The sequence below is a fragment of the Tachyglossus aculeatus genome, chromosome 23 (genome assembly GCF_015852505.1).
Source record: "Tachyglossus aculeatus isolate mTacAcu1 chromosome 23, mTacAcu1.pri, whole genome shotgun sequence".
NCBI classification, from domain to species: domain Eukaryota; kingdom Metazoa; phylum Chordata; class Mammalia; order Monotremata; family Tachyglossidae; genus Tachyglossus; species Tachyglossus aculeatus.
Window position 1 is genome coordinate 22,700,039 of NC_052088.1, and position 21,734 is coordinate 22,721,772.

The 21,734-nt window shown below is 40.2% G+C and overlaps 1 protein-coding gene across 5 annotated transcripts in view; it reads right to left on the reverse strand.

Moving 5' to 3' along the window:
• MEF2C (myocyte enhancer factor 2C) overlaps nucleotides 1–21,734 on the reverse strand; it is a 175,501-nt gene that overhangs the window by 77,192 nt on the left and 76,575 nt on the right. For all 5 annotated transcript variants that reach the window (XM_038765868.1, XM_038765867.1, XM_038765865.1 and 2 more), the window contains exon 3: nucleotides 20,325–20,528. In XM_038765868.1, coding sequence (XP_038621796.1) covers nucleotides 20,325–20,528 — 204 coding nt within the window. The remainder of the gene's footprint in view (nucleotides 1–20,324; nucleotides 20,529–21,734) is intronic.

The following is a 21,734-nucleotide window of genomic DNA, read 5'->3' on the forward strand; positions in this document are numbered from 1 at the left end:
GCCACTGCACGGCTAAGTTAATGTTGTAAGACCACACAGGAAATAGCCAAGTTTTGTATCCTCCATAGCAGAAATTATTTAACAGTACAACTGAAAAATGCATGTGCCCACAGAAATCTCTGTCTCGGGAACACAGCTATAAGTAGCTCGCGATCTAGGTTAAGAATGGTTGTGCTGGGTTGTGTGTCCCATTTTTCCTTGCCTGCAGTAAAGATACAATATGAGAATTCAGCTTGGTAATTACTAATACACCACCCAGACACAATTATACCCTGTGTACTGCATAAAGGAATCACTTGTGTTCTGCATCCATTACAAAGAGCGGCAGGGGGCCGCCAACACGCAAGAAGATAAAATACTTTACAAGACGGAAGGAGACCAGAAGAGTCAATGTACACGGACACAAGGGCCTTGATTCTTCTCGCAATGATTTAAGTCCCCTTCCATCAATTATCGTTCTTTGTCGCAAGAGCCTTATCACCGGGAGCATTACAGGAACTGGACACAACAATACTCAAGACCTACATAACCCCATGAACTATGCTGACATTTCCACACCCTGTTGCTAAGTTTGACCTGCTTACTCAGATTACTTAAGCAAAACAAAATGAGAAACCATGTTACAATGACAAACTTGGCCTGGACCATTTTTTTCCACATCTGCCTCAGAATTTCATTTATCCAAACTGATAACTATCTCACACTGGACAAGATGTTATTTTCTAAGAGTTCAAAATTTTTAATCGGTGCGGGGGGAAGGGTTTAGGATTGAGGGGCTGAAGAAAGGTTTACGAAGAAGGCCAAATGTATGCTGACGTGTCAACAGTCATTTGGCAAACTGAAGCTTCACCGGGGTATTTACTCATCTACAAGCCTATGTGTGTAACACCCAGCATATTTGAAGATAACAAGGTTGACTGTGAATAAAACAGCTGTTTCCTCCATAGCTTTTGCCAAAAACAATCAGAAAGGCAGCTTTTCTCTTTCCTCGAAAAATCTTTGAAATTCAAGAAAACTGATCCTGACTTTCTGATTTACCCGGCAATTCTTCCCCCAAGATCGCCATGGCAAATGCATCATTTTATGGAATTTTAAATAAGGCTCTATGCCCATGCTTATTTGAAAATCTTTCAGAAAAAAGGGCGGGAGGGTGGAAGGGGACCTTAGGAAAGCCAGTTATTTATGACAGTAAGTCAGAGTCCATGAAACAAAGCCTTGTCTTTCAGAAAGTGTTTACGACCTATGAGGAAAAATATATCCTTGGGCTAAAATGTTTATTGGCACCTAGAAGTCTGAAGAGAGCAAGTCAGGCCTGTGGTTTTTTGAGGGCACTTTATCATCGCCTGCATTCTCAAAGGGATCTCTGAATGAATAGAACTGGATTACTCAGCCTTCTATTCCACGCCTATTCCTCTCCATTTTCCTTGGCAAGACTGAGAGCCAAGCTATTTTTAGACATGCAGTTTTCTATTTTTAGACAACTACCAGTTAGGAGACATTTGTTAGGAAAAATAAAAAAAAAAACACAAAGGGGGGAGGGAATGCAGTTTCCCCTCACATATTGTCAAACAGCCTTCAACCTGTAACTCCAGGCATTTCAGCTGCTTCCAATCTTGGAAAAATAAAGAAAATTTAGAGTTCAGGGATTTAAAAATAAACCTACCCTCTGGCAAACAGACCAAAATACAACAAGCTGTTACTATGCGAAACAGTGACTACACAAACAAAGAACATTCTCCAATGACTAGATTGGGAGAAAAGCAGCAGAGCTATTAGGTTATAAGAATGTTACACAGGCATGTAAGATTTTTCCAGTCTCTCAGCCAGAGATATCATGTTTTAGGGAAAGAAACACACATCTGTGAAGTAAAATCAAGGTCGTAAGATATAGATTTAAGGTTTCAATTTTCAACTAAAGAGAACCTTGAATCAAGCTTTAAAGAGAATTGTATCGCCTAAAAATCTTTTACATTTGTTCTTTCATGGACATTTCTCTAGAAATGAAACTAGAATGCATAGTTAAACAAAAAATGGTGGAAAAATGAAAAGGTGCCCTGGGAATACATATATTGTGACTAAAGGCGTCTTAATTTCACCTAAAAACACCTTTAAAGGGAAATCCTTTGGTGTAGCTAACTTTGTTTTTAAAGGGCAAGCTTCTCAAATGTTTATCTATAATATATCCTTCATCAAATAAGTCAAAGTCACATATGAGACATGCTAAAATTGAACTAAAAAGCTGGCATGTATGGATGATTCCAAACCCACATAATGTGTACATCTATTTTAGTCCTCAAATGCTTTTCCCTGGTCAAAGGACTAATCTTTATATGATTCAAGTGGGACAAGAAAAACATGCATACAAGAGCTGTAGAAATGGGTCTCTCGGTCACTTGAGAAAAATCAACCAATCACATAGCCTTCTTACAGCAAAAATCTTTCACCTGTGAGATTAGTATGGAGTTATCCCAAAAATGTGCAAAAACGGAAGGCACAAAATTCCTCACATAACTGCAAAAATTCTCTTCTTTTGCAATTCTGATGAACCATCTATTATACAATAATGACTGACAAGCAGAATGTATCATATGAGGAGCATGAGCACGTAAAATTATGATGAAAATTTGGGGATATTATTAATCAATCTTTATAAAACAACCCAGCAATTGTTTCTGAATTGGGATTGAACTGGATGGTGTGGCTAGTTTTTCATTTGGGTGCATGGCTTTTCTCAAAATTATATAGAAACTGCTCTCCAACTGCTCTGAAATTAATATCTCCTGAACTCAATTGACAGGTTGTACAATTGTGCCTGAAGTCACGTAAAAAAATACAGTGGGGAAAAATAATTCCAAATAATTTGCTAAATTGTAAAATGCTTAAAGGCATGAATCCTGTCTATTCTTTTTTTCCCAATCATTTAAAACAGTGCTCTGCACACAATAGGTGCTCAATAAATACTATTTGGTTGACTGATAGGTAATAAGCAAAAAATGAAGTTGGCCTCAATCAAGCAATTGTATTTATTGAACACTTATTGGGAGTGAAGTACTGAACTAAGAGCTTGGAAAAATATAATATGGAATTGGTAGACATGATCCCTACCCCAAGAAGCTTGCAGTCTAGCAAGGAGAGACAGATATTAAAATAAATTACAAGTAGAGTATGTGAATATCCATAAAAGTGATGTACGAATGAGGAGTGTATCGAAGTGCTTAAGGGATGCAACTGTATAGGATAGCAGAAGAGACAATGGGTGGGGGAGATGAGGGCTTATTTAGTGAAGACCTCTTGGAGGAGATGTGATATTCATACGTACCTCTACAAATGATGATCTACTTTAGCAAGAGCATCATGCACATATCTATTTTTTTTTTTTTTAAAGAAAAGGGGGAAGGCTAGGTGAATATCTGGGATGGCCTAAAATACAGAGGATTAAAGAAAGAGGTACTCGTGAAAACTCTTGGAAAGAATATCTATACACGCCTACATGATCCTTTCAGCGTTATCACTATCTTGGGTTTCTGTTTTTTCTATAAAATGGGGGCAATAAAAATGATTTTTCCCTCGGAGCTATGTGAAAAGATAAACAACTAAAATGATTGAACGGTATTTTGCAAAATTGGAAAAATCTGTAACACTGGTGAATGAGTCACAATTTCTGGGTAAGCATTCACCTTGAATTCTTGAGGCTCTTGAGATATGTTCTGTTAGCAAAGAAAAAAAACCAGAATCTGAAAATTTCATAAAGTACTTTCTTAGTCTAAAACAGTAGATCCAAATAGATACAAGAGCTTATTTACTACAAACATAAAGATAAGAGATTTAATTGCTATGAAGAAGCTTTCAGAATCTAATTAACCTCCCAGCAAGTCATTAACTGTGTGACCTTTAGAAATAATTGACAGAGGGGATTTTTTTCCTCATTCACAAGTTCCACCAGATAACTACATTTAAGCATTCAAGAGCCACTGTCAGCTTGCAAGATTTGATGGGAAACATCAAAATGTAAATGTATAGTAGTTATTGAGTGTTTTCTGTGTGCAGAACACTGTTCCAAGTGCTTGGGAGAAAACAATACAATAGCGTTGGTAGACACAATCCCTGTCTACAAAGAGCTAACAATCTAGAGGGGTAGACAGATATTAAAATGAATTACAGATAGGGGAAATGAGAGAGCATAGTGCTCTGCACACAGTAAGCGCTCAATAAATACAACTGAATGAATGAATATGTACATAAGTGCTGTGGGGCAGGGGTGGGTGAATAGCAAATGCACAAGGGGTACAGATCCAAATATACAGATGACACAGAGGGAGGGTAAGTAGGGGAAATGAGGGCTTCATCAGGTAAGGCCTCTTGGAGGAGATGTGATTTTAAGGAGGCTTTAGAGTCGTGGTCTGTGGGATATGAATGAAAGAATCAGCTCTCTGGGATTTTGGCATTTCTGTGGAACACAGCAATCTCCTCATGTAGCCACAATAAAATCTAGCAATCCAGTGAATACTCCACAACATCCCGCAACAAAACCATGAAGAAAAACCTTATGAGGGTCTTTAAAAGCTCTGAATTGCAACAAACCAGTATCTGGCACTCCACCATTTATCTGCCTGCCGTGTGACCCGGACTTAACTTCTTTGTGCCTAAATTTCCTCATCTGTAATATGTAATGTTCTTCCTCCTCCCTTAGACAATGAACCCCATGTGGAACGTACATATTAATTAATAAATAATTAATATGGTTGCTGATATTAATTATTATTCAATTCAGTTCAGTTTGTTTATATTCATAGTATCACAGGCATTTAGGGAAATATTTCTTTTTCATGGCATTATTCCTGATTCTGAACTAGCCTTTGTGTTCCTGAAGGTCTTGGGAATCTTTATTCTTTAAATCTTTTCAATGATTATCTTGACTTCAAAGATCTTTAGCCCCTTTATTACTGATCCTAAAACGGGAGAATGTGCTCACAGTTATCAGGTGAAATTGCACTCTTACTGGAAGCTTTTAGAAATCTGAACTCCATTTCCTTTACCCGTGGTTGCAACCACATGGCCTACCGGAGAGAGTCAGGGCCTGGGAATCTAGCAGAGATCTAATCTCAGCTCTTCTACTTGACTACCATATGACCTTGGGCAAGTCACAACTTCACAGGACCTCAATTTCCTCATCTGTATTATGGAGAGAAAATATCTGTTCTCCCACCTTCTAGGACTGTGTGCTCACGTGGAACAGGGGCTGTTTCTGATCTGATTATGTTGAATCTATAAATAACAACATTGTAGTTAACTGGCAGGGTGGCAGATTTCGTCTTGACTAGGCCTCAGAATATGACTGACAATAAATTGATATGTCTGTGGAAAGCATGTACCTACCCTATTTTTTTAATCTGATGTAAAATAAACCAGGTTTGTGTAGACAATACTTATTCACATTAGGAAAAATTATTCTGGAACTTTAATCTGCCCTACTTCGTCCAAGGGATCAAACGCAATGGCTTTGCAAAAGCAATAAAGATAAAGTAACACTACCAAAAAAAAAAATCACATGGGATGTATACACATGCCCTTTCCATTTAATTTTCTACTCCTTCAATAGGAATTGTTGTTGTCATTATTATTTTATGAATGCCCACAATTTGCAGGGAGTTTTACAACAAAATTACAGGTAATTTATTTTCTTTTACACATGATCTAATTTTGGAGTTTTAGCTTATGCTTGATGCATGATCAAAAATGACTTATTTTAATAAATATATATGAAGTGTCTTATGCCAAATGTACTATTTTTAAATAGGAGAGTGTTCTCAAATTTATTTCAAGTTTCAAAAAGCAATTGGTGCATTTTTGATTTCAAAAAATGAAAGCTCAAGGAAAACTCCAATTTCTAAAATTTGAACTCAATTTTCATTTCAACGTCAAAAAGATCCTCCAAATTATACTTCATTTTATGCACCCAGATACTCTGAAAAGCACCAATCGAAACATAAGAGCTCTTCCTCAAAAATCTCCTTTGGTTCCTCAGTCCTTCTGTTGTAAAATAAAGGCCCAAACCCTCCATTAGTTGGTTTCCTGTTAATATGTCTACACTCCTGTCTAGTGGTACCCCAATTTCGATCTAAACGCTTTCCAAACAAATCTTCTAATTTCTTGCTAATTTCTCTTCTCTGACATTGTTTGCACTCCCTCTCCAACCCTCACCCCAACACCTGGTATGCCATCTCAATCAATCAATGGTATTTATTGAGCAGTTACTGTGTGCAAAGCACTATACTAAGCACTTGGCAGAGTACAATACAGTAGAGTTGGTAGATAATCTCTGCCCACAATGTTCAGTGAATACTATTGCTGATGGTAGGGAAGCAGAGTGGCCTAATGAACAATCACAGGCCTAAAATTCAGAGGACCTGGGGTCTAATCTCTGCTCTGCCCCTTGCCTGATGTGAATGATCTCCAAAGATATTTTTTTTTGACTTGTTTTTTATGATTAGCTGTCTCTGTGAGGTGCATGCTCCTTTAGTTTTTCTGAACCCAAGGAGAAACAGCATGGCCTATTGGATAGAACCCTACTGGACTGGATTCTAAGCCCAGATCCACCACTTGTCAGTTGTGTGACCTTGGGCAAGTCACTTAACTTTTCTGGGCCTCGGTTACTTCATCTGTAAAATGGAGACTTAGGACTGTGAGACCCATGTGGGACAGTGGTTGTATACAACCTGATTAACTTGTATCTACCCCAGTGTTTACAACAGTGCTTGGCACATAGTAAGTGCTTAACAAATACTGTTAAAAAAAAACCTTTTAGTTGAAAGAGTAATTTCTTTTTTCCATTCTTCAGCAGGTCTGGAATCTTTACAGCAATGGCACACATAATTCTAAGTTTTTGTTTCTAAGTGGAATGTATTAATGTAATGAGCTCTCTATTTTTAGAACATTTTGGAGAAGAATCTAATGTTTTGTGTGCAAATGAAAAAAGGGTATCTTATTGTGCATAATCACCACCAACTCGTTTTCCTTTTCTAAGTTCCCTTTAAAAGTAAATCCACACCCAGGCACTTGATAACTATGTTTGGTCAGAATGAGATGGAATGAGGGAATGATGAGGGAAAATGAAGAAAACTGATTCCAGAGAGGTCTGGGCCAGTATAAAGGAAGCAGCAGATATGACAGTTTGGGCTTGTGGAAGAGAACAGAGAGAGCAACAATGGTGAGAAATGAGTGAGAGGGGAAAGAATGAAGGGTATGAAACCCACAGGGGGCAAAGCCAAATAAAGTGAGAAGTTTGCTAGGGGCAAGAATGGAAAAAAAAGATGATTTAAGATGATGAAGGGAAGAAACCAAACATAAATAAAGCCCAGAGGGGCAGAAAATGACCGGGTGTAGAGAGAATTAAATAAAGTCTAGCAAGAAGGCAGGGATGGGCACTGGAGTACAGGGTACTAAACAGCTTCACACGCACAGAAAATCAGCATGGCCTAGTGGACAGAAGTGGCCTTGAAGTCAGTTGGACTTGGGGTCTAATCCTGGTCCTGACACTTGTCTGCTGTATAAACTTGGGCAAGTCACTTATCTTCTCTGTACCTCGGTTACCTCCTCGTAAATGGGGATGAAGGCTGTAAATTAATAAGAATAATTACGCTATTTGTTAAGCGCTTACTACGTGCCACGCAGTGTTCTAATTGCTGCGGTAGATATAAGGTAATCAGGTTGGACACAGTCCCTGTCCCACACGGGGATCAGCGTTTCAATCCCCAATTTACAGATGAGGTAACTGAGGCACAGAGAAGTTAAGTGACTTGCCCAAGGTCACACAGCAGACAAGTGGTGGAGCCGGGATTAGAACCCACGGCCTCAGACTCCCAAGGGCGGGCTTTTGCTACAAGGAAATGCTGCTTCTCAAGGGGACGGAGGCGGCTCTTATCTCTGCTGGCCCAGGGCAGCACCGCAGTCTCCAAAGGACTCTGGCAGAGCTACTCCTTGGCCAGGGAAGGGTCCACGCTTTTTGCGGATCTACACCCCACATGTGCTGTGGGAATAGGCCCCATCCTGCCCTATCTGCCAGGGCCACCCCAGCTGCTTGGCCCAACCGGTTATCATGGACCCAAGGCCATGCTGCCTCTTGGTGGGAAACTCAGAGCCAGATGGAGGCGGTCTCTGGGACACGGAGGACAGAAGATCAGTCGGGGCCTGGTGCTGGATGCTAGATTCGCCCTCACTCTGAAGAACACGCAGATCTGTGATGTCGCCATTCAGACCTCACACAGTGTTTCAGCTGGCTACACCTGGAACTGACAAGTGGCTTTTGAAGAGAAGCAAGGTTTACAGATGGGCTGTGGGGTGAGTGGTTTAGTGGTTTAGGACACTGTGGCTTCAGTCTAGGACACAGCCTAACTCCAAATCGAGGATTGAAAAGGTATCTTTGTTCTGGATTCCAAAACACGGCTAGACAGTTCTTCATTTCTGAAACTCATGCACTTCTAAATCTAACTGATACTATGGAAATAATATCGATGTAAACCCAGGAAAGTGAGGCTTTACCCTCACCTTACAAATCCTGATTAGTTTAATACTTTTTGATGGCGTTATTCAGGAGTTGATTTCAAATGGCCATTAATAATTTATTTAAGCATTAAAGAACAAGGCAAGAAGGTGGTTATTTAAGTGATTATTCATCCTTTCAAATGACTATCCTCCTAAATGACCAATCATGAATTTTTTTTCTGAAGTCTGACAGGGACCTGAGATATCCATTTAACACTTTTTCTGAGGTTTCACCCCTAAAGGTTTTGACGTACACCATGGGAACATCAATTTCTACAGGTAACATCTCTTCAAATCTAAACACTGATCACCCTATGCTTTCCCTGAATGAAATGAAAGGTCAGCAACTAATGTCCAGACTTGGTGAGAATTTAAGGTTCAGAAGGCTGTCCATCCCGAAAAATCACTTTCTACAGATTGAAGTGGGGTTGGTTTGTGGACAAACATAAATTATGGGGCAAGAAAGTATTCAAAAGCCTTTACATGAAACCTTTGGTCTTAGAGATTAGAAGGCAAGCTAAGGTTTTCTTCCTCAAAGATACCAACTTAGTTATGTCACAACGTGTGTTTGCACTACATATTTTGGACAGGACATTGTTAGGATCTTACGAGATCTTTGTCTAACAATGTAAATCTCTTTGGAAACCGCACACACAAAATAGATGGTTGGCATGCACACATGTGGTGTCAAAATAGATACTATAATACATGCTTTCCGTAAGTCAGATTTTGGTGTGAATGCAAGTCTGCAGTCGAGGATAAGTGGGTGTACCTCCCCTTAAAACACAAATGTAATGTCTTGATATTTAAATGTGAAAATATGATTAAACTAAGAAGTCTTAAAAGAACATCTTGGTCACCTATCTACACTCACTCCAGGGTGGGGAAAGGCTAAAAAGGTTAAACGTATCAGCTACAATGTTTCAAAGCTAAAAAACATATTTGACCAGTGTAGAGGTGCCAAAGCTGGAAAGATCCAGGACTATGCAGACCACCACCAAACCAAGGACTTATATTCGTTGCTAAGGAAGCTTTGTGACACATACATACTGTCACTACAGACGAGAAGGGAAGAATCCTTGTGGAAATGGGTACAACACTTCAATGATTTTTCTGAGCATGGCCTCCACCATTGAGGATAGGGTCTTTCAAAGCAGAATCCTGGCTTTGTTTCAACTTTAGAAGAAGTAAACACCAAAGTCAGAGCCATGAAAAATGGGAAGCACATAGGTTGATGGGATTCATACACAAAACCTGATGCAAAAGATGAAATTGTGCCACAGAATCTTCCTTAATATATATCACCAGAGAAAGCCCACAAACACTTCAAATAAAAAACAATAACATATTTACTAAGCACTTCTAATGTGTTAAGCTTGGGGTAGATCTAATTGGATCAGACAGTCTTATAATCTAAGATGTACCCATTTTACAGATGAAGAAACTGAGGCACAAAGAGATTAAGTGACATGTACAAAGTTGCACATCAAGCCAGTGGCAAAGCTAGATCTAGAACTCCCGATTTCTTGACTCCAGACGCCATACTCTTATCACTAGGCCATAATGTCATTATCTTCATCTCCAAGAAGAAAGGTGAGAGAACCTCCTAAAGAAACTACTGGCCAGACCCTAGTCGAATCCTTCTCTGGTCGACTGAAGCATACTGTTGGCATAACTTTCTGAATCATAGTATATCTTACATTCCAAAACCCAGGAGGTGATGTGATTTTCAAAGCATGACATCAAAACTGTTGATATCACTGTCTTTTATGGATTTTCTGAATGTATTTGACAACACAGCAGACCAGGTTCTGGTAAATATGAATCAAATATGTCTGCCCTGTGAAATTCGAGAGACTAAGGCTACTCCACAATGGTATGATCAGAGAAGTCAGAACTGTGTGGGCTCAGCTTAGCGTTTCTCATCACTACTGGCCATTAAGAGCATAATGTAACTGAACAGCTTGGACAGTGTACTAATCACTGTATGCTACACTATTCACAGATAGGCAAAAAAATAGAAAATGAAATTAGGAAGAACAGAATGCTTCTGAGAGATGGGCAGGCAGATACTGGCAAGAATAACGCACCAAGCGCCATAACAAACTGAAGTTCTATAAAGCTGGGGTGTATTGACTTTAAAGCACTCAATCAGTCTGCCCATCCTATCTTACCTCACTCATCTCCTACCTCAGTCCACATTCTCTGCTCCTGTAGCACCAGCTAGTTCACTGTGCCTCAATCTCATCTCTCTCACCACAGACCCCTTTCCCATGTCCTCCCTCTAGCCTGGAATTTCTTCCCCCTCATTTATGCCAGACCACCACTCTCCCTACTTTCAAAGCCTTATTACGGTCATATTTCCTCCAAAAGGGCCAGTCTGATTAAGCCCACTTTTTCCCAACTTCCTCTCACTCTTGTTGTCTTTGCACTTGAATCTGTATGTACCCTTTAAAGCACTTGAAATTCACCCCACTCACATATGTATATATGTATATATAAAATTATATATTAGGATCCGTCTCCCCCTTTAGACTATACGGTAATTGTGGGAAGGGGCTACGTCTACCGACTCTGCTGAACTGTACTCTCCCAAGCGCTTAGTACAGTGGTCTACACACAGTAAGAGCTCAACAAATACCACTGACTGAATGAGAGACTCAATGAGAAGTGGACACTGGACTCCTACTCCTTCAGATGATTTACAGATGATTTACACACCCACTTGACATTCTAATAGCCTCACAAATAATCCAGTATTTTTCTATGCGTGAGACTGCATACCCAGTTTCATCAGCAGTTTTAACCGGCTATATTAAAGCCACACTCAACAACAAATATTCAATAAATGACATTTATTGAGCACTTATTGTATACAAAGCACTGTACTAAGCACCGGGATAGATACAATAGAGTTGATAAGCACGATTCCTGCCCTCAAAGAGCTTACGACCTAATGGATAATTTTGGTACTTGCTCAACTCCTACTATGTGTCAAGCACCTTACTAAGTGCTGGGGTAGATACAATACAATCAGATCAGATAGAATGAGAAGCCACATGGTGTAATGAGAAGCCACATGGTGTAGTGAGAAGCAGCATGGCACAGTGGATGGAGCAAGAAACTGGGAGTCAGAAGGTCATGAGTTCTAATCCCAGAATGGCCACGTGTCTCTCTCTGAGCCTCAGTTCCCTCATCTGTAAAATGGGGATTGAGACTGTGAGACTGGGACAGGCTCCTGTGCCCAACCTGATTTGCTTATATCCACCTCAGCGCTGAGTACTGTGGCTGACATAGTATGTGCTTAACAAATACCACAATTATTATTATTATCAGATCATAACAACAACAACACCGAGGTCCTGAAATGCAGTCAGTTCATGGACATTGTGGCAATGCTCAGTTTAGTTGGGCAGGACACATGAGGAGGATAGTGTTGGATCATGCTTAAGTAAGGAGGGCAGTGAAAAGGTCCCTTAGCCTGTGAACCCAGATGTGGAGCAGGAACTCTTTCCCACCTGATTATCTTGTCTTTCCTCCAGCACTTGGTATGCTGCTTTGTACACAGTAAGTGCTTAACAAAATCACAATTATTATTACTGTTCTAAACTCGTGGTGAAATACAGTCTCCCACATAGAAAAATACTAGATTACTTGTGAGGCTATTAGAATGTTAAGTGGGTGTGTAAATCATCTGTAAATCATCTGAAGGAGTAGGAGCCCTACTCCTGTAATTCTCTTTCTTGGAAACCGCATGTCCAAGAATGCTGAAGGAATACATTTCCCAGAAACCTCTGGTAAATTGGAACCTTCTGGAAGGAGGTGGTTCGGTCCAATAAAAAGCTGGGAGCAGCTCGGACAATCGGTGAGTTAAGCAGAGCTATTACAAAAGGAAGGGTTTCGGTTCTCTGTTTCCCATTTGCTTTTTCTGGTATGAATCACTGCCTTCTCAAAATGGTTTTGTGAGCAGGGAACACGTCGGCAGACTCTGTTGTACTATACTTTCCCAAGCACTTAGTACAGTGCTCTGCAAACAATAAATACCACTGATGATGATGATGATGAAAATGGCTGAACTGTAAGTACCTAAGCCTCAGCAAATTCATACCAAAAAATGTATGTTTAATTATTGAAGTGCAAAGAAATTGGATTTTGCTTCTCTTTATCCTATTAGTCTCTCTCCATATTCAAATTTCTTGGTCTTTGCCTTTTGTAATCATTTCTGCTTTAAAGACATCTAAGCACTCCTCCGTGGCTCCTCCACCATTAGTTACATAGATTGCAATTATCTTCTTGCGCGGAATGGCTCTAGATGAGATTTGGAAGAAGTCAAAATCTCAGAAATATAATCTAAGACAGATCAGTGCAGTGCTTGGTCATCAGGACAGGGACTGCTCAGTAAAGATGGAGGCCTGGAAAGAGCATGATAATAAGTGGCATACTCAAGAAACTGTAATAGACACTGCTTGTGAAAACTCATTAGAGTGGCAGAAACCAATGATTTATCAGAGTAGAACAGATTGTCACTTACACAAAATCACAACTGCACACAAGCACAAAATCTCACCTTTGAATATGAAGGATCACTGCATAGAGTGAAAACCAACTCAAGCTTTCCTCAAAAGTACAGCTATCAAATCACTTTTCTCAAAATGCCTCCGGCATGTTACTAGTGCACTTTCAGAATTGTTAAGCCCTTTAGCCAGTTTTATTTGCAAAAGTAAACATTCTATCTAGATGACACAAAAGACAAAACAGACTTCTATCATTGATATACTTTTAACAATTTTTAACCAATACCTTAAAATTTTAATTCATGTACTAAATATGGCATATTTATGCATAATATCCAAATATATATTCAAACTGCATTCCAAGTTATAAACTCTCATCTGTCTGTTCAGCTTTCCTGAGTGGTGGTGCAATTGTAACGGTACGGCTAATTATCAAGCAAAGACATGATAATTATGTAGAGCTTTTTTGCTAAGAGGACTCTTTTTTAACACCCACATACTGCACAATGTTTTTCCCTGACCTTGCAACAATACCGTTTCTGGCATTTTGTATTTAAAACTGAATACTGGAAACTACTTAGTTTCTTTTTTCTTGCAAATAACTACAGGCAGTTGGGGGGGGGGGGGGGGGGAATAACCCAAATGAGAAGAATAACAAAAGACTGCCACCAAACCACATTTAGCTAAATTCCTTTAATTTCAAATTTACAGGTTTCAGGGCCTTTCAATGGTGACAGTGATATAGCAATCCACCTGTTTTGCTCCAATGTTTGTAGAGTTGGATTGATTAGCATTTCAAAACTGTGCACTAGGAATTATGACAAATGCCCAGAGCATACAATAAACTAGTTAACACAATCAGAATTGTGGGAAGGGTGTTAGAATTTAGTATCTCCTACTATATACCTCCTATATACCTTTATATACAGCTGAGGGTTATACCTGGCTAGAATGAAACTGGGGCCTTACTACTGTTTGCTAAAGACTTTGTTCCATTAAAAGCATAGTGTTTGGAAGAGCAGTGGAGATGGGGGCTCATAATCTGCGATTTGTTTTGCAATTATGGTTTCACCTATATTTCAATTTGACCCACATATCCCTTTCCTGAGGAAGCCTTACTGGTTGCTCCTGGGAATTTGCTCAGTTTGATGAAGAACAGTGTCAGAAGCACTATGGAATGGAAGAAAGAGAGATAGATAGAGTGTGTGTATGTGAATGCCAAAGTTACATTTTGCCATCAGGATGAGACCGAGGTTTGGAAGAGGAAGTCCTGAGTCAGTATGTGTAAAAGAATAGAAATAAAGTCTTTGATTGTGACCCTTATGTGGGTCAGGAATTGTGTATCTCTATCCCAGTACTCAGCATGGTGCTTTGGTCTATAAGAAGTGTTTAATACCACTGTGATATAATAATTATTATAAAGATCTACCATAGTACCAGAAATATTTAGGCACTGCCCTACAAGCTTTAATGTTATTTGATAGGAAGCCTCCTTCTATTTCTTCTTAAAAATGGTTTCTGCATGAGAAAGGGTATATTTCTTAGAGTAAATTTACTGTGGGAAAACTCCTGTTTTCACCTACACCGGCACAAAACAAACCTAACTTCTGTATCATAATGCTATAAAAAGGAATCTTCCAGGATGGACAAAAGTCTACAATTCAGGAGGCCCCAAGCACCATCACAGATCTTATCCCAGGATGACTGGTGCCAACAGAAGCATGTCAGTCTGGTGATATGTCATTGGGTAAATGGCAGCAAATTACTCAAGGGTAATCCCAGAATATTAAAACAATATTAAAAAAAAGAACAGGGGATGTGAGGAAGACTCCTAGGGCCTGGAAAAAATTTTTCTGAAATTTTTTTGGGAGAGATCTAAATGCTGTCCCTATGATAATGCACCTAAAGCAGTCTAGCTGCAACCTCAACTGGATTCACGCTGTGACGTAGTCATACACAACCATGTTACTGGAACTCTTCAGGACTCAAATCCAGGCAATAGGGTAAAGGGGCCATAGGAAGCCTGGGCCCACTTGTTAACTGAAAGCCCGGCTGACATTTGCAGTCTCAAGACCAAAAAAACCTAATTTTTACAGCCCCAACAAGTGGCTCTGAAGTACTCTTGAATAAACTACAACAAGAACTCATCTAAATGCTCCTTTCGTTGACGATTAAATCCATTTTGTCAGAGTGGATTCTATACAGTCCTTTCAATCTGATGTTAGCTACTCCTTGGGGAGATTACTCCACTGTTCAATCAGGACACGAAATGTTCAAAACATCCAGCTTCCATCACTGTGCTTAGAGCACTACTCGGGTCTCTGCTTCTCCAAGATTCTCATCTGCATTCTGAAATGGCTGAGAATTATTTTAGTAGCTCCTCAATTTCTGTCCATGAAACAGAGACCAGGGATAAAATCAGATGTGTTGGGACTAGTTTTTCTTAGACTTTCCTCCTCCCTTCTAAATACTCTCTCACCCTAAATGACTTCATCCATCCTCTAATCATTACCTGCTTTCCCTCTCAATAATCAATCAATCAATGGTATTTACTGAGCATTTACTATGTGCAGAGCACTGTAATAAGCGCTTGGGAGAGTACAACAGAATTAGCAGTCATGTTCCCTGCCCATAACGAGCTTACTGTCTAGAGGGGGAGACAGACATTAATATGCATAAATAAGTAATTTATAGCATATAATCTAAATATATGTAGCTAGGTGCTTTGGAGTTGGGGATAAAGCAAATATCAAATGCCCAAAGGTGACAGATCCAAGTGCATTGACGACTTCAAAAGGAAGGGAAAGCGAGTCAGGGAAAAGAGGGCTTAAACAGGGAAGGCCTTTTGGAGGACGTGTGATCTTAACAATGCTTTAAAGGTGGAGAGAGTGGTGGTCTAGTGTATATGGTGGGGGAGGAGTTCCAGGCTAGGGGGAGGCTGTAAGAAAGAGGTTGGGGAGAGATGAGATTGGGGTACAGTGAGTAAGTTGGTGCTAGAAGAGCCGAGTGTGCGGGCTGGGCTGTTGTAGGAGATCAGTAACGTGAGGTAGGATGGGGTGAGCTAACTGACTGCTTTAAAGCCAATGGTAAGGAGAATCTGTTTGATGCACATTTACCTCATCTGTAAAATGGGGGTCGAGACTGTGAGCCCCAAGTGGGACAAGGGACTGTATCCAACCCAAATGCTTATATCCACTCCAGCGCTTAGAACAGTGCCTGGCACATAGTAAGCACTTAATAAATACCACAATTATTATGCAGCGGTGGATGGGCAGCTACTGGAGGTTCTTGAGGACTGGGGAGACGTGGACTAAACGTTTTTGTTGATAATGGACTGGAGTGGGGAGAGACAGGAGGCAGGGAGGTCCACGAGGAGGCAGAGGCAGTAGTCAAGGAGGAATATGTTAAGTGCTTGGATCAGCATGGTAGCGGTTTGAACGGCGAGGGAAGGGTGGATTTTTGCAATGTTGAGAAGGTAGAATTGACAGGATTTGATGACGGACTGAATACGAGGGTGGAATTAGAGAGATGAGTTGAGGACAATACCAACAATCATTAAAATCTGAAGAGCAGGCACTACACTAGTAATAATAATAATATTTGTTAAGCACTTTCTATGTGCTAAGCACTGTGCCTAGCCCTGAGGTAACTACAGGATGATTAGATCAGACACCTTTTCTGTCTCATACAGCACTGAAAATCTAAGAGGGATAACAAATATTTTAACCTCATTTTACAGATGAGGAAACTAAGGCAAAGAGAGGTTGAGTGTCTTACCCAAGGTCACACAGCTGCAAGTCAGAGCCAGAACCAGCACCTAGGTCTCCTGACTCCCAGTTCCTGGCTTTTTAAACTAGGCCATGCTGCCTATTATGCATGATATTATTATATCCTTTAGCACTGAACAGGTAGACTCTGGCTATGTTTTAGTCCCTAAGGGAACAGGGTCACCCTCTCTGTTCCAGAAGTTTCAATCCAGCAGTGCTAATTTATAGCCCCCTGCCTTACTAGAATGACTCTCCCACCACTTTGGCATGTGTCTCCGCTAATGTCCCTGTACATACAGGGGCTATCTATGACGGAGAGTGCCAGGGTATGCCCTGGGTCACTGGCAAGGATTCTCTGGTTCTGAAGCTCCCCTGTAATAGCGGCATGGATGATCCTGACGTTCATTTTTCTGGAGTGACTGTAGTCTTACGGTTCCAGAATCATTAAGGTGGTAGCGGTCCTCAAACTCGGAGTGCACGTGTATTGAAATACAAAAGCAATACACAAGCAAATAAGTCATCGAAAGACACAGCACATAAATAGCAGCTCTTTTTTTCCCAGGCTTGGGGAAGATATTTCTGACCAATCTACATTTGTTCTACAGCCAAGGAGAGGAACTTTAAGACAGACCAGTGGGGAGAGGGGTAAGTTAAAAAAAAGTCAGGGCTTCTTCTTGGTATGGGCTGGGAAGACAGCAGAGGCAAAGAAAAATCCCAACCTTCCCGCTTTTCCTCTCCTAAGTTTCCATAAGGCCAACATTCTGCCCATCGGTTGCTCCTGTCACCTTCATCTCAGCTCCCTCTCCCTCCACACACCACCACTGATTCCCAGCATTTGACAAAGCCTTTCATTTAGTTGCTACTTTAGTCAACCACAGGTTATTTTTCAGATGAAACATCATAAAAGTATGGGCACTAGTTCTCTCCAGTAACCAGATGAAATTTCTTAACGCATGTTTCATTAAAGTAGGTGCATCTTAGGTCATGAATTCACCTCTGGGACCCTGAAGATGCTTGTTTGATTATGTTAACTATGAAGTAAAAAGGAATAGTTTATTAGTATTTGTGAGAAATTTCCCAAAGATATAAAACAAATGGTCTTGCAGAAAGAAAGGGCAAGAGAAGGGAAAGGTATTAATTCTTTAATTAACCCACGTAGTGACCCTGACCTAAATGTGATAGGCAGGTCATTAATTATCTTTTTTTTTGCCAACTGGTTTGAATATTTTCTTTGCTAAAACACCTTATGGTGCCTTAAAGAGATAGCTCTTTTGAGAGGGGGAACATTTTTTCAGAGCTACATTTTTCTTGGCAATCCAAAAGTATTAGGATGAATTAGCAAAAACAGGCTACCTTTGCCACATGACTGTGTTCCTGCAAGCATCTCTTGATTGCTCCAGAAAGCCACCTGATTGACGGTTACTATCCAGGAATGCTGGGTTTCTTACTTCATGACCAGTCTCCCAAGAATGGGGGGCAGCAGTGTGAGAGTTGGAAAAGCAAAGTACTACCTCTCAGGTAGATACTGACACCACAAGCTCTGAGATTATGTTGCTCACAACTCCACAGGCATGAGACCTGTCTGAATGTGAAGCATAACCTTCGATAACTTTATCTTGGCACCTGGAATTATATCAGAAAAGAGAACCTAGCAAAAATGTTCCTGCCTTCTGCAGCCCTGACCTTTAAGTGGTCACCTAAGAGCAGTTCACAGAGAAGAGATGAGCGGAGAGAATAAAAAGAAGAGGGAGCAGATCCATTTCCATCTCCTTCTGTCCTTTCCTGGTATTCACTGCTCAGAATCAAGTGGCAAGTTACCAGAATGCTCTTCACACAGCAGATGGTAAACAGATGGTAAATATTTCTCAGATCCACCCCTTCCTTTCCACCCAAAAGGCCACCATCCTGGTTCAAACTCTCATCCTCTCGTAATCCAATAACTGTATCAGCCTCCTCACTAGTCTCTCCACTTCCAGCTTTTCCCTCTTCGGTTTATACTACACTCAGCTGCCTGGGCACAGTATAATAACTCTTGTTCCCAGGCCTGGGGCAGGAGTTTCTGACCAACCTACATTGGTCCTGCAGCCAAGGAGAGAGTAGCCTGGGGAACTTTAAGAAACACCAAAGGAGGGAGGGGTAAGTTAAAAAAAAGTCACATTCCCTTCTGTCCCTTCCCCTAAAGTTACATCTCTCTCTTCTTCAATGGCCACCGATTTTGTTTGGTGACAAGCAAAAATTCCTGCCCACTGGCTTCAAGGCTCCTTCCACCTCATTTCACCTTCAATCAGCCTTCTTCACTCCCCAACCCAAGCTTCATGGTCCTTCACAGGAAGCCTTCTCACATTCTGGGGCCTGTGAGCCCACGTGCGACCTGATGATCTCATATCTACCCCAGCACTTAGTACAGTGCTTGGCACCTAGTAACCATTTAACAAATATTATTATTATTACCACCCCCCTTCTCTTTCCCTCACTCCCTGTCTCTCTTGGCCTTTCTGTCTTTTTCTCTTTTCCACTCCCTTTGCTCAGGCCTTCCCCATTTCCTGAACCTCCCTCCCAGTCTCTTGAAATCTGCCAGGCCACGGCTCTCTCCATCTTCCAAGCCTTCCTAATTCCACCCCCCTACCCGCCTCCACCAGGAGTTGTTTCCCAGTCAATTTCCTTCTCCAAGGTCATCCCCTCCCTATGACCACCTCTGAATTTCTGTACTCATATTAATCCCCCACTGGCACATCGACTTTACATAATCTACTACTTAAGCACTTATTTTTTCTTTTGTCAATCTTTCAATTCTCTTTTGTCACCAATCTCTGAAATTATTTTGGGTCTGTCTCCTGTATTAGAGTGTAAGCTTCTTGAAAGTTTATCGAGAAATAGAACTCTCCTAAAAATTCTACTGCTGGATTGGTATGGAATTTATTACTACAGGAAGTTGTGCAGGATAAAAATAGCCTAGGTTCAAGGAAAACTGGCAGCAAACAGGGAAAAGTTGAGAATTTTTGGTGGGCAGCTATTAGGACTGATGTCTTAATAAGTCAGTCATAACAGTGTTCCTTCAAGCATCCTACTATCAAAGACTGAATATTGAGCAGTGGCCTAATGGTGTGATCTTTCTTACATCCTTAGGCATTTACCAGCCAGTCTCACAAAGCCATTGCATGAGTTTAGGAATCCCTCACAGATTCTAATCAAACTGAAGCCATGACTGTACATATTTAATTGACTTAGCAATTTCAACATGAAGCCTCTTTACTTCTGCCATGTTGGCTTCTGAAAGGTGGTCCTTTAAATTTGAATTAACTTCGCAATCAAACTTTGGTTTAGCTAATAGTCCTGTAACTTTCTTTATTAAAGATGATAGAAAAGCCAAAGAGCAAAATATGAATGTTACTAGTAAAAGATTAAGTAAAGTTCAAAACTGTGACGTATTTTTCCTGACTGTCCCATCAGCTATAATAGCCTTGAAAATACATTATGCAGCCTAATAAGCATCAAAGCTTACCTCAACAATGTCTGAATTTGTCCGACTCTCATGTGGTTCATTGTATTCCGTATATTTCAGCAACACTTTGTCCATATCAGTACTGGCATACTGGAACAGTTTGTTGGTACTGTTGAAGATGATTAGAGCAATCTCACAGTCACACAGAACACTCAGCTCATAAGCCTTCTTCATTAACCCAAATTTCCTCTTTGTAAATGTCACCTGGAAAAAAGAAAACAGCCCTGTCAAAAACCATGTCTGTGTGCTTTTAAATAATCCTTGCTTTCTTAAAGGAATGACTTGAAGGTTACCCGAGTTGTTGAAAATGAATAAATTCAGAAAGACAGCAAATAAAACTAAATCTACTTTCAGGCGAAGATATAAAAATGTGACCGCTGTAATGGCCTGAAGAAATATACACGGCTTCTTGCTCATTCAAAATTGGTGAGCGGAAAATGTGAGGTATTTTTATAGAGATGAACAGGAAACTCTGTCTCATTAGGTATTTCCATAGAACAGTGCTTTGCACATAGTAAGCGCTTAATAAATGTCATTATTATTATTATTATTATTTCCATAGGTTAGCATCTATCTTCCCTTGGCAAAAAACTGTTTGCTCTATCCCTATATTTAGGTGAAAGCTGTTCCTTTTATTCTGTGTCTTCAGCATTCTAAAATCGGACTGCATATTCTACTCTAAACGACATATTTTAGGTTTCACCTCAAAATTCCAAGACTGAAAACTGACAGAAACTTTTATCACATCTTTCTTCCTCACCTGCACTTGTTCAGAAGTTAGCAGTTAGTTAATGAGGCTGCCGCTGAATCACAAGCAAATTAATTAGTCATATGATAAAATCAGGACCTAAATTACTCGAAGGTTTTCAGCTCTGGTACCTTTCCTACTGGCACAGAAATAATGGGTTGGGAAATAACTTTGCCCTTGGCATGACAGGTGGGAGTTTGGCATTTAAAAAGGATTCAGAAATCAATATGAAAAAGCCAAAGTCCTCTACACCCACTTAAATTACAGGTGAAATCTTGTGGAATCAATTTCACATTTAACTGTAGCATGATTTACATTTGAATTTTGAAGGGTCACCAATTCATAAATAAGAATGATGCTGAATATAAGATAGGACAGTAAAACCTATATACAACTTTCATTTTTTGCACAACGGTACACACCCCCTGTGTTTTGTTGCAAGGGATAAAATGGTTATTTGAAAATAATCCATTTCCAGGGATTAGGATTTCTACCTGGTGGGCTTTCGTACTGGCAGCATCATCATAATAACTGTGGAATTTGTAACGTGCTATGTGACAAGCACAGTACTAAGTGTAAGATGCAAGATAATTAGGTTGGACACAGTCCCTCTCCCACAGGGGACTCACTGTCTAAACAAGAGTGCTCAATCAATCACTAGT